General features: G+C 35.3%; 1 protein-coding gene across 1 annotated transcript; it reads right to left on the bottom strand.

The window, feature by feature from the left end:
• Positions 1-649: 649 nt before the first annotated feature.
• On the bottom strand, positions 650-16454 carry LOC114538952 (fibulin-1-like). Its single transcript, XM_028559790.1, has 18 exons — positions 16255-16454; positions 12872-13058; positions 12054-12232; positions 11044-11217; positions 10614-10778; positions 9242-9364; positions 9056-9100; positions 8646-8768; positions 7803-7937; positions 6306-6431; positions 5951-6073; positions 4319-4441; positions 4076-4204; positions 3328-3459; positions 3058-3183; positions 2758-2891; positions 1233-1364; positions 650-700 (listed from the first exon to the last, which is right to left on the bottom strand). The coding sequence occupies exons 1-18, from the start codon at positions 16340-16342 to the stop codon at positions 650-652; spliced, it is 2295 nt and encodes a 764-aa protein (XP_028415591.1). The 5' UTR covers positions 16343-16454.
• Positions 16455-17672: the final 1218 nt, after the last annotated feature.

Genomic DNA, 17672 nt, shown 5'->3' with positions numbered 1-17672 from the left:
TCCACTGGACATGAACATCTGTAACCCCCCATAGTGTTTTCACATTTCCATTTACAGCCAGTATTTACTCTCTAGGTTGTTTGCATTCGTCGATATCTGCAAAAAAGATTCGGGGGGAATTAATTCCCTTAATTAAACTGTTTAAGAGGAATAAAGAACAAATTACTCTTCCATGAAAAGATGCTGTGCCTATATGATTTCACTCCGTTTTTGCTTGCTTTGAACAATGAATTGAGAAACAATTGTAATTTATGTTTTTAGCACGTTGGTACGCTAAAATGAATATAAACTTGTTCAAAGTGACTCGAGACTAAGTCGAGATTCGAGTCAAGTTTTTCGCGAAACATTATATAATGCATGTAATTACTCACCTACACATGACACTTTATCTCTTTGTATCTGTATCCTATTTCACATTCGCAACGGTAAGAACCTTGACTATTTACACATCTTTGTTCACAGCCTGAAATTCCTTCTCTGCACTCATTCACATCTGTTTAAAATATTTGGAAATAATGCTATAATAAGCATTGTAAACCTGACGACTTCCATATTTGCAGCCAAACTAGTTATTATACTGACCAAAACAATTTGTATTATCCGCGAGTTTATATCCACTTCTGCATTCACACCTAAATGAACCATCTGTTTACGCAGTTGTGTTGACAATACTGGCTTGCTTCTGAACACTCATCTTTATCTAGATAGGAAAGCTTTCTCAGCCAAATGAGAACTCTGAATTTAGGGCCTTGCCCTTGCACGGAAAAGAAAAATAAGAGATTCAACAAGCGCCTTAGGTGGCTTTTCGAAATTTCTTCTGGCGTGTTTCACATGCATTATTTTTTACTGACTTTACTGCATGTTTGCACTTTATCTAACAAAGATAAGGCGAAGGATAGAACGATTGGCAATATGCACGTGGAAGCTAGTTCATCCCAAACAGCATGTTCATCGGACGATAGGAGTAAAACTGCTCGTATAAAACCCCGTTTAAGCTACACTCAATTTATCGGCACGGCACGGCTAAAATTGGTACCCGTACCAATTTCATCTGTGCTCGTCCTTTATTTTGGTAGCCTGAACACTAATAAAACTGGGCACGGGTACCAATTTTAGCCTGGCACGGCCAATAAATCGAGTGTGTGTAAACGGGGCTTTTCTGGGCTTTTCGGCGCCTGACCTATATTATTCATACATATATAGCAAATATGGCATGCATTTTTGGAACGCACCTCGACAATGGACTTCTTCTGCTCTTCTGTAATAGCCGGGATTGCAGCGGCACGAGTATGTGCCATTGACATTAACACACATTTCAGTTTTGGCTCTGCATCTGTGTCTTCCGGTAGTGCATTCATCGATGTCTTGAAATAAATGAGAAAATATTATTGCTGGTAAGTGACTGCTTAAGGTATCAAATTATCGTCTAAGTGACTGGACTAAATTATAAATATATCTTTGTTACACTTGGAATTTTTGGTGCGATTTTCTTGTTTTGGTAGATGTGAACGAGTGACTAGTTACGAATACTCTGATGTATAAGAGTTCTTATTTTGAGCAGTCGTAACTATTTCACTCGTTCACATCTATCAAAGTAATAAAATCGCACAAAAAATTGCAAATTCAATCGTGTAAACGAGCCTTTACATTCAAAACAATGGGTAAATAAAGAACTGCAAACTTCTTATACAATAATCCGAGGTTGATAAAGGACACTTCGATTTAACCGTTAAGTCTTTGCATAGTATTGATCAACATCAGATTATATTGTCTGTTTCATCATGACATCGTGTATCTGTACAATAATTGGTAGTTTGGGGTACATGCAATAATATTGGTATAGTTTGGGATACATGCAGTAATATTGATAGTTTGGGGTACATGCAGTAATATTGGTAGTTTGGCCTGTTTGGGGTACATGCAGTAATATTGATAGTTTGGAGTACATGCAGTAATATTGGTATAGTTTGGGGTACATGCAGTAATATTGGTATAGTTTGGGGTACATGCAGTAATGTTGATAGTTTGGTGTACATGCAGTAATATTGGTATAGTTTGGGATACATGCAGTAATATTGGTAGTTTGGAGTACATGCAGTAATATTGGTAGTTTGAAGTACATGCAGTAATATTGGTAGTTTGGAGTACATGCAGTAATATTGGTAGTTTGGGGACTAGTATTGTTTTAATTTTCTTGTATGATTGCATTGTATAAAAATTAGTATTGTTTTGTTGGAAAAGACAGGGGTATTGGTTTATTTCTAGATTGACTTTATTACTTAATAATAGATGTAACACGATTAATATTTTGATTGCAATGTCACTGGTATATCACGTTTCACTTCCCCCGAATGTTAACGAAACTCTAATAAAGTGTCTTTACTTTCTGTTAACATGAATTAAGAATGTGTGACCCCCCCCCTTCCTATTTCATGCTTCCGACGCCACTGTATCTGATTAAATCCCTTTAAACACCATGCACTGATTCAGGGAATATAATTAAAAGTTATTTCCCCATAACTATAACTCCCATTTGCACTTGACTGATCATCAAGATAACATCCGCACGTTTGGCCCTTCTTACACTACATCGGATTCACGTGGTCACAATATTAAAACTAGCCATGTAAGAGGGAGTTTAACCCCCAAAGTATGATAACATGGTTGCTTTAATTAACATGATCCGCCAAATGAAAAATGCTGGGGACGATATATAAAGTTAGACAACTTTGTCTGATAATTTTTGCTCTCACGTACCATGACATCGTCCATCTCGTCTTCTTTCAAAGCCATCAGGACATTTACGATAATTACATCTGTAACTACCAGGTATATTTTCACATACAGGTCTCGGAGGAGAACATATATATATATAAGACATTCGTCTTTATCTAAAATTAATATAAATCACCATTCAATCCCATGTAAAAACTTAAAATTTCTATTAGTTCTATATTCATATATTCGATTTCCACTCGAATTTCCCATGACTTTAATGTTCCGAAACAATACTAGTGGAGGAATTAAACACTTTTGGTAATATTAAAGTTATATTACCTTCACACCTTCCATTATTTCTCTCGTATCCAGGTTGACATCCCCGAATACAGCTAAAGGTTCCAGGAAGATTTCGACAATCTCTATTTGGCCCACATCGGTTACCAACCGCACACTCATCGATGTCTTTATTAATGCAATAGAAAGTACTATTGTGCTTAATAACAATATAAGTATTACGAGGTTGCCTTTTTTATACACCCTGTAAATGTGGCTTTTTGTTTCAAGACCCTGGTTACAAGATTTTTATAACATATATGCACGAACTACCTCTACAATCATTAGTGGATGGATCTCGCTCATAACCGGACGAACATCGGACTCTGCATTCGTAGCTTCCTTCTGTATTTACACACACTTGATCACTGGAGCACCGTCTGGAATCTAAACACTCATTTACATCTGTGAAGCAATGGACACAAAAAGTAGATCAGTAATAAGCAAAATGAGGTCGCTTCGCCTCGGTAGGCATTATGGTCAACAAATCTATGAGAGAGTTATGTGAAGGGGATTTTATAGGACTATAAAAACTGGCCGTTTGCCCACAATTGTTCTTAACACTCATAATTTTCCGAAATAATTTACATTTGTGCCCCTTATATATAGTTCTTGACCATTTCACCTCGTCGTCCAGGTTCCCTTAATTGTGTAAAAATGTCTTCGAATTTTTTTCTTCTTTAGTGTTTCACTATGGCAATGTGATTATAAAAAGGTTGAAAAGAACAATGCAACGCAATTCTTCCCATTTTTTTCAGGAAAAATATTTTGATCCTGACGATAATATTCTTGAAGATTACTATTTCTGGTTGGCATTGTTTTGTTTTCAAAATTTTCTTTAATGATTTTAACAATTTTTCCTGAAAATTCGCGTCTGTATAAGAACCTCTATTACCGTTTCCCACATTTGTTCACGTTAAATTTTGCTACGATTCTTCTCGCTGACCAACGCATTCGCTTAAATTGTACGATTCCTTCTCAACAGCAAAAGTCAGTTGTACTAAGTATAGTGTTTACGTACCAACACAGGCTCCACTCTGACGGCGATATCCAGGGTCACACCTCGATTTGTCTTCACAACGATACGTTCCAGGCAGATTAGTACATGTTTCATGCCTAGCACACAAACCTTCTCGGCACTCATCAATATCTTTAAAAAAGAGAAAATAAAATTAATGTACATCAAGAATTTTTAGCCATAACGGATTTAGATTTTTATACGTTTTTGATGTTCGACAAATTAGGGAAGAATTTTGAAATTTACCATAACATCTTGAGTTGCGAAGTGTATATCCACTTGGACAACGACAGCGATAACTGCCTGGAACATTTTCACATGATTGTCCACTTGGGCAGGCATTCCTTAGTGTATTACACTCGTCTATATCTAACGTCAATAAAACGTAATGGTTTCAGTAAAGATTCGTTGCATGATATTAACAGCAAGCATGTATGATTTGTAATATTGTAATATTAGGTTACGTGCATGCATACACCATGCTGATTTAACTGAGAACGTATGCATCATGCAATATAAGGACATGGAAACTTCCATGCGTCGCTGACAGGTAATGGTTAAATGCATTGAGCAGGACAAAAACGCCAGGAGCAACGCAAAAGAGCGTTGTCTAAAGTTTATAAAAAAGTCAAAAGTCAACTTTCACGTATACGCCCTAACATCAGCCCCTACGTCGCGGAAAGAAATTATCGAACAATGATACATCCTATTATGCTCTATTGCTATCCTGTTTATATGGGTCTTAGTATCACTGATAGTTCCAAATTACAGAGGTTAAAAGACAAAGCAGCCCGAATAATCGGTCCAAAAATCGTCTAGACGAAGATTGTGTTATACTAGCCGGAAAAAACGGGTTGTAATAGATGTTTTCAAATCGTTACACTCACTTGGCACGAATTTCCCCCAAGTGAAATTTCAATGTTTTAACCATGACATAAACACTCGTAGTAATAACTCACGTTTCATTGTGCCAAAAGTCAAGAGCACGGCGCTTATATAGAATATATAAGCCCCCTGGTCAAGACAGAGGCTGGAAGAAAGACGCTCTCCATTTAAGGAGCACTGTTGTTTAACTTATACTTAGTGAGGAAATAAGGAATGAAACTTCGTACAGTAATTTCAAAAGTAAAGTTATGAGTGTTACGTGAGCATTTCCTTGTAAAGTAGCCATACCGCGTAACTGTGTAAGTGTGTGTACTATAAATTTAATTATTTCTTATTTATAGATTAGATATATACAGGTTCTTCATTGATAGCAGACGGTATTCTGCCTGTAGAAGTCAACTTAGTCAACCTATTTAATTAAATATGTTATTTAATAATGGTAATAATTTTAATCAATGAACACAGTTAGCTTTGGTGACGCAAAATATACATATAGAAATATTTGTTGGTGGTTTAAAAGCAATTGTTTTGTAGCTCTGCTGCCTCTGCAGATGTGTTGTAACTTTGTATTTGGTGTGTCTGAGTCACATGCATGCATATCAGTAAATTCTGTTAATTAATTACGTATAATTTTCTTGTATGATTGCATGGCGACTTTAGTAATTATAATAACTTGTAGGTACACCACGTAAGTAACTTACGTGGTGTACCTACAAGTTATTATAATTACGTATAGTTTATCGTTCAAATTCTGGGTTACTTTTTTAAAGAATTGAAGCATTTGTTTGGGCAAACATGCAATTACAATTTTTTATTCAAATCTGATCAAAATCTGTCAAGGATATTAAACACACAAAGCCATGCAGCGCCAGCATGCAGGCTATTGGTGTACGCACTGAGGGGAAAGAATTGTTGCAAGAATTTTTAGCTATAAAGTATTTAGATTTAAATTTGTTTTTGACCTTTGTTGAACAGAAATATTTTGAAACTTACCATAACATCTTGAGTTGCGAAGTGTATATCCTCTTGGACAACGACAGCGATAACTGCCTGGAACATTTTCACATGATTGTCCACTTGGGCAGGCATTCCTTACTGTATTACACTCGTCTATATCTAACGTAAATAAAATGTGCATGGTAGTTAAATAAAGAGAGGTTGCATGATTTTAACAGCAAGTATGTACGATTTGCCATATTAGATTATACGTTCATTAGAGGGCTGATTTAGACCATTTTCGTTCCGCGATTTTTCGTACACGGAATGATCAAACTATTACGTGAATGCAACGCGAAATTCTATAACTGTAGACAGTCAGTCGCACCCTTGTTACATTTATGTAACAAACCTTGGCAATTTTTTCCATTTCCACTATACCCTCGCTTGCATGTACACTGGTATCGTCCTGGACCTGTGTTTCTACATCTTGCATGCTCACTGCAATCTTCTCGTGATGTTCCACATACCCTGATTGCTTTAAAGCAGAAAATATATAGAATATAAAAAATGGTTTATCCACAAAAATAATAGTATATGAGTTGAACCGTGAAAAGACCTTGCCAGCAAAATGGTGGATGCGAAGATTTTGATAGCTATGTAGGTATGATGCACATTTAATGCAGTATTTTAGTTAGACTGAACCCGCAAACAAACATTAATCTATATTTTAGTTGTTAGTGACAACACAAGTTTAAATGTACAAAACATGGAAAGTCAAAAAGTCAAAATGTTAATCAGTCTATTAGACTTATGATAAAATTATAAATGTTCGCGACCATAAATATGTTTCTTTCCCGACTTAGAATTAATATAATAGCATACTATGCATGCGATTGGAAAGCTGAAATATTCCTTATAAACTTGCCTCTACATCGTGAATTGACAAATTCATAACCCTTTTACATTGAGAGCATCGATAACTGCCAGGTATATTGATGCAGAATTTAGTTCTGCAAGGCCGGATCTTCCGATATTTGACACACTCATCGACATCTACATGAGCAAAATTTAAACTTCATGTACCGTCTTTTTCATGCAATGAATCGTTTTATGCATCAGTATTTCCAGTCGTGGCAGGGATGTTAGTAAAAAAGTACATTTACAGTTTTTTTCGTTATGAGCTGTTAAATCAGTAAATGTTTATTAATTAAATTTGATTAACTTCAAGAAAGCAATCAGTATAGCTCCTAACTACAGAGACCAATTAACTTTCGGGCTTATAGGCGTGCAGAAGGCTTTTGAGGAATTTTTATGTAATAATTAATACTTCATTTAACTATGACTATGTCGCATGTTTTGCGTTGCCGCGCTCTTATGTTATTGCTTTGGAATAGTTTACTATGAATTAAAAGTACCCGTCGAAAAAAACTAACTTACTTTAATAGTAATCTAATGTACATATATTAATCGATGACAGATTAGAGATGAGACATTTTATTATTAATTAAAATGGCAAAGGTTACATACACATTTCAAATACTAGTATAATTCGCGCCCAAAACCCCTTGCGACGACGAAAAATAAAAAAAACAAAAACAAAACAAATCCTAATATGTTCCAAGAGATGTCGTTTAGTTTTGTTAGAACGTATGTAACTGCTCGCTGTAGTTAATTGTTCGTAAATTTCTGTTTTATATGAATAATACTTTATACATTTGCCAACATTTTCTATCTGCTACGCGTGTACATCGAAGTATATAATAATTGCATGACTATTTGTTCTCCATAGCTCTATGAAACCTGTTTGAAATCACTCCCGACGAGCCTCTAGTGATGTCAAACAGAGTCGAAACTCGAAAGGTGCATAAAAACAACCCCTGCAAAAATCCACTGTGGTTATATTTACCTACGCATTCCCCCCCAACCCGTTCATATCCTCGACTGCAATCATTGACTTTTGTCACACATTTGTATGATCCAGCTGTATTACGACATCGTTCGTTTGATTGACAAATACCAGGTCTCTGACATTCATTTATATCTAGACAAAATGAATTTGTACATTTATGATTTGTTTAGGAGAACAAAAAAAAAACAATGTAATCAAAATGCAGGAGTCAAGACACAAAACATACGAATATGTATGAATATATATACGCGCGGAAATGTGTGACTATAATTTAGTCCGGCCGTAATACAAAAGTGTACAAACAATACTTTAACAACAATCCGTAGCCAAACTTGGCAGTTTTACTAATTTTAGTATAAGCGCTTTCAAAAAATTTCACACGAATAGGCTTTTTACACTATAATCCAAAATGGCCATTTTAGTGCAAAAACTGATAACCATGCAAATTATTAATTTTGTTGAAGAGTAAGTGCCTGGTTTAAAAGCATTTGTTTTGTAGCTCTGCAGATGTGTCGTAACTTTGTATTTGGTGTGTTTGAGGTACATGCACGCATATTGTATTAAGTAAATTCTGTTAATTATAATTACGTATAGTTTATTGTTCAAATTCTAGGTTACTTTTTTAAAGAATTGAAGCATTTGTTTGAGCAAACAATTACAATTTTTTATTCAAATCTGATCGAAATCCGTCAAGGACATTCAACACACAAAGCCATGCAGCAGGGCCAGCAGGCTATTGGTGTACGCACTAAAGGGAAAGAATTGTTGCAAGAATTTTTAGCTATAAAGTATTTAGATTTGTTTTTGACCTTTGCTGAACATAAATATTTTAAAACTTACCATAACATCTTGAGTTGCGAAGTGTATATCCACTTGGACAACGACAGCGATAACTGCCTTGAACATTTTCACATGATTGTCCACTTGGGCAGGCATTCCTTACTGTATTACACTCGTCTATATCTAACGTCAATAAAACGTGCATGGTCAAACTTGACAGTTTTATTAATTTTAGTAAGCTCTTTCAGAAAATTTCCATTTTATCGCTGAGATAAGAAATTAGTCTAAAGCGGAAGTCGTCCATTGAGTTTTACATATTCCAGTTTAAGGTCAGTGTTTTCAAACAGAAATTTATAACCTTCACTCAGAATTTCAGGTAATCAAGTTCCAAATTTGTGGTCCCTGGTGCATGCTATCTACGCATTATTTTTGTTTAATATTGGAGATGTTTTAGGTTTGCCTTCGCTTACCCGTGCATCGTCGACCGTCCCACCTCAATCCTGAACGACATTTTTCTGGAACGAGTGTTCGATATATATTAATAAATTAATTAATTTTTATTAATTATCTAATAATTATAATAACAAATAATGAATATTCGAATGTTCAAAGATCTTTTATATAACAATTAACAGGATTTTTATTTTAAAACTCACTTTCACATTGACCATTCCTGAATACATATGTACTTGGGCATCTTGGGTTGCATGTATAACTTCCTATCGAATTTTGACACTGTTCCTCGGGTTGACAAGGAGATCGTTCACACTCGTTTATATCTGTGGAAATTTAAGTTTAAATTTTGAACTAGTGTGAACGATTAAGTTTCATAGACGACATGCATATCTCCATGCACCAAAGAATGTGAAAAATTCAAATTATATATACATACATGAATAGTATGAATACATAACATGACATACACACAGTATATATAGTGATAATGAATTTTTATCATTCACTTTATAGTATTCTCAATTTTGATTGGTTAATTTACCTGCAAATAACTGCGTGCAAATAATACTCAGCTGCAAATAATACTCTGAGCATGCGCATTAATGTCAATTTTATAAACAATGGCGACTCGCTTTGCCGAACTGTCCGATAAAACGAACTCAAAATTGAAAATTGAGTGGTGAATGAATTGAAAATTAAGTGGTGAATGATAAAACAATTATTGAACTCGGTTCTCGCAAAATATCGTGATTTGTCGGTGGCTCGCAGATCAATTATTTGCCTCTGCCTTCGGCATCGGCAAATAATTGATCTGCTCGCCACCGACAAATCACGATATTTTGCTCGACCTCGTCCAATAATTGATAAATATTTTTACATGACACATGCATGTATAGGAAAAAATGAAGAATAAAGTTTAGACTAACAGAGCACGACGCTTCTAAATACATAATTGGCACGGTGTTCTCTACGTAGACCAGAATTATTGCTGGGCATGGTATATATTATGACGCAAGGCTCGATTGCCAAAAGTCCGATTAGTACTAACCATCAGTTAAATTCTTTACAAACTGTCGTGACAAAATGCTGTTTTTGTTTATGCATTTATGGATAGCTGTTTTGCACAAAACTTTGGAAAATAAAGCTTTTATTAAACCATGGGAAGATTTCTAAAATAACCTATTCAAGTTTATAAATAAACTGTTGGAAAGTTTGATTCGAAGACTTGCATTACCCAGGATTGAACTAGCAATTATTGGTGGGATTAAGGGGGACGATGCCCTAAAGCTAGCGGTGGGGACATTTTAGAGGCGGGGAGTATTTGGGTTTCACACACACCCCCCCCCTCCCCGCGCCAGAGTGAGCACAGAGAAAAGACCCTGGGTACGAGGTTGCTCAGGTATCTGTAGCCACAATTTTAATTGTGCATGTGTTGTAATTTATTGCTAAAAGTGGAAGTTAAGGTAACAAGGAACGTCGCGTTGTGGAACCAGCAAAAGGCGATTGAGAGGCAGTAATCTTAAATCATATGTTGTTAAGTACATTATGCACATAAATGATATATAATTTTACCTCGACATTGTCTTCTACCGGGATCAACTTCGAGACCTATTGGACACGTGATAGTAGGGGCAACGGTGACAACTTGTGCGCCTTTAACGCACTCGTATGACCCGTACGTGTTTCTGCACGCTTGACCTTGATTGCACACTACACCTCTGGCGCATTCATTCACATCTAAAAGTTAATTGTTACATGTGAGTAGAAAAATATACTCTCACCTGTTTGAACCTAATACCATCCAAGATATTTCAACCGGCGTGTGTGACATACCTATACTGCTTGTAATAACTAACTTTATAGAACAACATCTAGATTAAATTTTACATCGCTACGGGAACATTATATCTTGTGATAAGGATGAATGAATATAAATTAACTGCTTCTCTTTTTTGCTAATTTCTTGAAGACATTGAGAACAAAGCCAAGCGTATATACTTACCGTTGCACGTACGACCATTCACATTTAGTTCAAATCCGTTCCTACAAACACAAGTAGGAACACCGCTGAGGAGAACACAACTTTGAGAACATCCTAAATTAGAGCATGTTCTTGGTGCAGTTGTTGCTACTACTGGTCCAAACACTCCTGTTGGAAAACCTGAAGGATGTGGATCTAAACAACGCGGAATAAAGAACAAAAATTGGTTGCGCATTAGTGTTTAATGGACGACTTGCGCTTTAGACAAACTTTTGATCGAAGTAACTAGAGGAAAATAAATCACCCCAGCTAGAAAGATCTTACTTAAATTAGTAAAACTGCCAAGTTTGGCTGCGAAATTTTGTAAAATACGGAAAATATAGCCATGCGAAGTTGGCAAATTTTGTATACGTTTGTATTACGTGCGGAAATGTGTAACTAAATTAGTTACAAACTTCCGGTCGTAATACAAAAGTATACAAAAATCGACAACTTCGCATGGGTATATTTTCCGTATTTTACAACAATTCGCAGTCAAACTTGACAGTATTACTTATTTTAGTAAGCTCTTTCAGAAAATGTCCTTTTTATCGCCGAGGTAAGAAATTAGTCTAAAGCGCAAGTCGTCCATTGCCAAACTTTTAACAACAAAATCATCTATATATAATATGCATTGCGAGCAGAGCGAAATGTTTAATTTTTCGTCCATTGTACAGAGGTTGATTGTCTCGCTTATTCCTGTGGGGAAGAATATGCAAATTCTTTTTTATTCTTGTACGTTTGCATGGTGATAATCGATAAGTAATTGAGCTTGTAGGTACACCACGTGAGTATTATATACTTACGTGGTGTACCAACAAGCTTAATTACTTGAGAATGTGCATGTTTGTATAACTAGCGCCGTAGAATTCTCATACTCATTTCACCTCTTTGCGGGTGGCGCGTCCTTATTATTAAACTATTTATGCCCAAGACCGCAAACTCCCGTAGTTGTATAGTCTATGTGGGCTTCGTTTATTACATATACGTACCATCCATTAAACAACATCTTGAAAATGCGTTTTGACAAGGGAAACCAAGAACCGCGGAAGTTTGACAACCAATTCCTTTCCGTTTGGCCTCAATTCCAAGATAACAACAATAACAGCACTCTTGGTGATCTTCTCTACCATAATAACGCGTAGAGTCCAAATCACAGGAACCGCCATTACTATAAACGAATCGAATACGAATGATACGAATCTTTACTTGAGGCTGCTTGTCCAAAAGCCGTTTTATAGCCAAACCTCGTACGTGTTAAGGAGGATTCTTAATATTTTTTTTAACAGCTTGTTAATAAATTTCTTTTAAAAATCTCTTCTGGTTGAATATAAAGGTTTCATTTTCGAAGTTTTAACTCGCAAAAACCAGGCATGCAACAGAACAAATGCAGCAGGGCAATATTTGCGTCGAATGCAATTCACTGAACAAGAGATTATAGATATAATGAAGTTTGTCATCTCTTTGTAAATTATCTTACACCAAAACAAGAGGAAATCGCTTCTAAGTATGTAAACAGCCTTTTAAGTATGTTATTTTTTATACGTTACTGCTGAGGGATTAAGGCTCCAAACGAGAGTTTTGCCCAGCCCCCTTAAAAATGACCTGTGGGGCCTATTGGGTGTGTATAGGACGAATCGAGTTTTGGATTCTTTAACACTGTCCTGTTTTTAGAATTAGGTGGAATCGGTTCTGGATAAAAGAAATACGAATCTGTCACGGGAACGTATACTGATATGCTCTGTATAGTACTATCGTAAGTCGTAACTCGTATCCATTGGCAACAAACAGGCTGATAAAACATACATACATTGCGACCGATCTTCCCTTTCTGCATAAAGATTCTTGCAACTGCTTTACACAACACAATTCAGCAGATGTACGACAAATAAGTCCAGAAGATGCACGTCGACCAATTGCTTTACAATTTGGATTCCTTTGTGTCTTCACCGCCAGAATTGCCGATTGACAACAAGCCGATACTTTAGTCAGAAAGGCTTTATTATATAAAAGCAACAATAAGAAAATCGTTATTTTAACACACACGATAAAAAGGCGAAAACAGCTAGGTGCATGGTGTGTAACCATTCTCAGCTAGGCATTGAAATGAAACCGAAAAAAATCGCTCTTTTATTCATGATGTTAGACTGTTGTTAGAATTGCAAAATAAGAAAAATCTTTGTAAAGGTGCCATGCAGCAGCATTGGAAAGATGACTAAAATTGAGCACGAAATTGAGCACAGTTTAAAGGCCGTTTTCCATTACATTTGCTTCGCTTTGAAAATCTGCTCAAGCTAGCGACCTTGAAAAATAAAGCGCGCTTCAGTCAAAGGACGTGTAATGGAGAATCGCCTTATATATAGGCGCTGGCAAAACCAACTGGCTAAAAAACTGATTAGATTTTTAGTTCTTCATTAAGAAAGGCCGTGAATGGCTATTTTTTAATTGCTCATACGTCGATCATTATAATAGAGTTAATCATGAAGACATATGTACTACCGTAATTACCCCCAATAATTCGAAATTAGCTAAGTTTTTATTTAATGACATTCACCAAGGCGCATAATTTTCCCGGTATGATTACAAATTTTACGGCTATTTAAACAAAGCATTGTTTTTAATATGCGAAACAAAGTTACAAGCACTCCTCTCCAACATAGTTTTTCACCTCGAAAAATTTCATCCCATTTCCCCCCGCGCTTCTTTCGTTGTTCTAATAGATTCTTTCCTGTTAATGATTTCATATCTTTCTGTGATCTTCGTGTGCCAAGATATGTATTGATGTCTTAATATAATGGACTGAGGTAAAATAGTTTTGGACAATAGGAAATATTCAGGGTCATCACCTTTGATGCGCAGACGTAAGCGAAATATCTCAGCAATGATACTAATATTAGTTTGCAAGTTTTTGTATAAATCACATCAGCCATCTTGACATGTTCACGAAACTAGGCATACAAATCCAGAAAATAATCGGTTTTCAACTGCCTAAAGACAAGGCCATTGTGTAGACCCTCGGTCTAAACATGGAGACAGATGTTTGCATGGGCAGATGTATGAAGAAACGATTGTTCTGCTGTTATTTGAAGTTGTTGCCACAAAGCAACCTTTATAGTTACATTATATGGTATCATTATACAGCAATACTAGCTGTAGCCTATATAGTTATGTTTCGTGATATTGGTGTGAATTACCAAATGCCAATGAAGCTTTTTAACCAGCTTAAAAGCTTTTCCCACTAAGTTACCGTATTTGGAATACGTTCCATGTTTTATCACATTAGATTATCATGCATATTTATTATAGTTGCGTTTGCTTGAAAAATTAAGCCCCAAGACCCTTGACCTAAACTGTCTGATGTCCCGCAGGAAAATCGAGACCAAATGTTTATTATTCGATTTCGTAACATGCATGCGTAAGTTTCAATTCTTGTATATGTTACTTGCGGGAAAAAAAAGACAAAAATTTTTAATTTTATGGCAAATCCAAATCTTCTTTCTTACAATTTGTTATAGTGCAATAATTAGAAACCTTCATTTTCAAAAAGGTTTCGGGGAAATACTTTGTGTCTGTATGCTGCAAGTGGGTGGAGAATTACAATTTAAAGTAAAAGTTTCCCCAGGTGGTATATTTAGAAAGTCATACTAGTTAATACATTGTCCCATGCATTGATTATACGAATGCTCAAAGATTTAACAATTCTTACATTGCATTGACAGGCGGAAAAATCTGCCATTACTATGGACCAAATGAAAAAGAGCTTTCAAAACGCTTTTAAACTAAATAGCATGCATATATACTGCCACATCTCAAACAAACATATGTTTGTTTATATATATCTCAATAAAAAACTGCTTATATAAAAAAACTGCGCTCTTTCCGAGTTATTAATGAAATTTTCTTTGAATAATCTCATGTCTATTTGAATATCCAGCCTCACTTTAGCACAATAGACATCCTAAACCGACATCCTTCAACATGATTGGTCAGCAAAAAAGTATAGTTATAGATTTTCGCTAACCAATAACGTTGAATTAAATTTAATAATCTTTAATGCTCTGGATTTCCAATCTTTAATGACACTTCTAAAATTAATTTAATTAAGCTTTATGTTTTCCATCAGGTGTAATTTAGCGTTCATGTGCACGCAGCGAAATTGTTCCCTGCCTTATTCTTATTTGTCAGTCGGTGAGAACCCGAACACAAACAGAGATGATCCTCCGAGTGCAAAATTCCTGGTCGTTAAAATAAAATTAACTGCAGATCACCTAAAAAAAAGGTATTATATAAAAGAGCTTCGAAAGTCTATACCAAAAAACAAAAACAAACTGCATACATGAAACAAATGTGAATTAAGCAGTTGATAATACAAGATTTTCTTACAAATTACCGAAATATACCTCCTGATCGTCTCGCAAAATGTTATTTTATACTTTTAAGGTAGCTAGTTTCGATCAAAACCATGCAAACATATCTCAGATGTTTCAGATGAGATATAGTGAAGAGCATTTACTCAAACTGTTATTTAAACCAACAACCTGTTGAAAAATCATAAGGCCTAGAAAATATTTCCCTCTAAAGGTGACTGCAATAACAATTTAAATTGGATTAACTTTTCTTCACCTTTGGAGTCAATTCTAAGCAAATAAGATTGCACTTTCAGTAAATATTTTGTCAGTACCAAATAAATGATGAAATGTTCAGACATCGTTACAAAAATAGGTGTTACAATATATATCAGTAAATTTAAGGAATGTGCTTAATGTAATAAAGTGTCAGTAATATAGATGACACTACTATATATTGATGACATATTTGGCACCAAGGTTATTCCGCTTTTGAACATTACCATATTTGTCTTTCGTCAATTCAATAATATTGCGCACATTTTGCATAAAACGCGTATTTAGAATAATGCGCAAAAGCTTGTAAAACTTTGTGCGTTGTAAAATTTACAACCAGAAATTGCTGACTTTGTGCATGCAGATTATGCAACCTCCGCGTGTCACGAATACAGTTAACTGATAAATGCACATTTTCATATTTATGTTCAAAATAAATGCAATGTGTCGTTCGTACAACATGGTAAAACAGGATGTGCGCATTCAAAACAGTAACACAGAAATTGCGCGTTCTTAATCCACAGCGAGGCAAAACAATGTTTTATTACATATTAATGCAGCATAACCTTACCGTCGTTTGTGGACTTTCTGGCATTCCCGATACCAAATACCGCAAAAATATAAATGACCAGAAAGACATAAATGTTGTTAAATAACATATTTAATTCTATGTCCGTCTACGAATGGATTAATCACAAGCAGTTACTTCAAAACACGGTGGTGTAGAAGAGCTGTCACTCCACGAATGGACGCCAGCCAAAGAGAATGAAGGATATGTTAGTTAAGTACGCCTTTATATCAATGCGCCGTCTCGAATGTGTATCAAATTCAAAATTACTTTACATGCAAGTGTTGACGTTTCATTTCCGTTTTTCGCGACGTGTCAAATGTTTATAAGATATGTGAATAACAATATAGTAAAATGAAAGAAAACACGCACATTATTACATTAATTACAGAACTTAATTGTAAAGCTTTTCAGAACAGCATAGAAAAATTCGAATTCAATGTCCTAGACCCAGTAATATTCAACAAACCCGGTACTTGTTATAACAAACAACTTGAACGGGATAAAAAGTATAAGTCATAAGTATGTCATAAGTAACTTGTATATTTTTTGTCTGCGGAATCAAGTTTAATGGGTTATAAATTCCATTTCGTGATAGTTTTCTACGCATATGCTTATGTAGACAAACTATCGTGGAAACTTAATTTTCGGTTAGATTTCTGCCGGGGCAATTCTATACTGAAGTTCGGGAAAAAATAAAACTGCAAATAAATCCCTTTTAATTAATGCGAGTATCGAGATTTTAATGGCAATTTCGTCACTCGGAATTTCACTATTTTGTATGTGTGGTTGCCAAAAATTTTGATCTGTTTATCACGATCAAGTAACTGGATTAGCGCATAGGATGGTCACGTGATTTAAGATCCGTCACGGACACTTCATCGGACCAAACTGACGGATCTGAGGGACATTTTCAATCAATGATTTTCAATGGCATCGGGCGAGTCCATTTGCCGTGATTTATTTGAGCAATACTGGAATATTTCATGAAGTAACCTTCACTGAGAAAGGTATTAACTGCCAAAGATATTACCAATTATTATTTTTCACTTACAATTATATTACCAATTATTATTTTTCACTTACAATTATTGCAAATACCTAAAATAAAATGATTGTGTCTGTAAATCATTCTAGAAAGAATGTTTGAAATGAATGCCCGGTGGCAGTAACGAGGATAACTCACGCGGTTCAGTCAGACATCTGTCTACAGGGAAAAAATTTACAGAATTTGAATAACTGTAGATATCTTTATCTTAGCAAGCGTATTAATGACATTGTGACATACCTACCCGAAATCAGAAATAACTTTTCTCTCTATGGTAAAATGTAAGAGATAGTGTTGTTGATAGACGATAATTGAGTAAATAAAAACTGTCGCCGAATAAATTTGATATGAAGCTTCAATTTGCAGGGGAATG

This window comes from Dendronephthya gigantea, unplaced genomic scaffold, assembly GCF_004324835.1.
Source record: "Dendronephthya gigantea isolate DGI-Jeju-01 unplaced genomic scaffold, DenGig_1.0 000191F, whole genome shotgun sequence".
Taxonomy (NCBI): domain Eukaryota; kingdom Metazoa; phylum Cnidaria; class Anthozoa; order Malacalcyonacea; family Nephtheidae; genus Dendronephthya; species Dendronephthya gigantea.
Note: the sequence above shows the minus strand (reverse complement) of the source record. Positions and strands in the feature narration are given on the sequence as shown.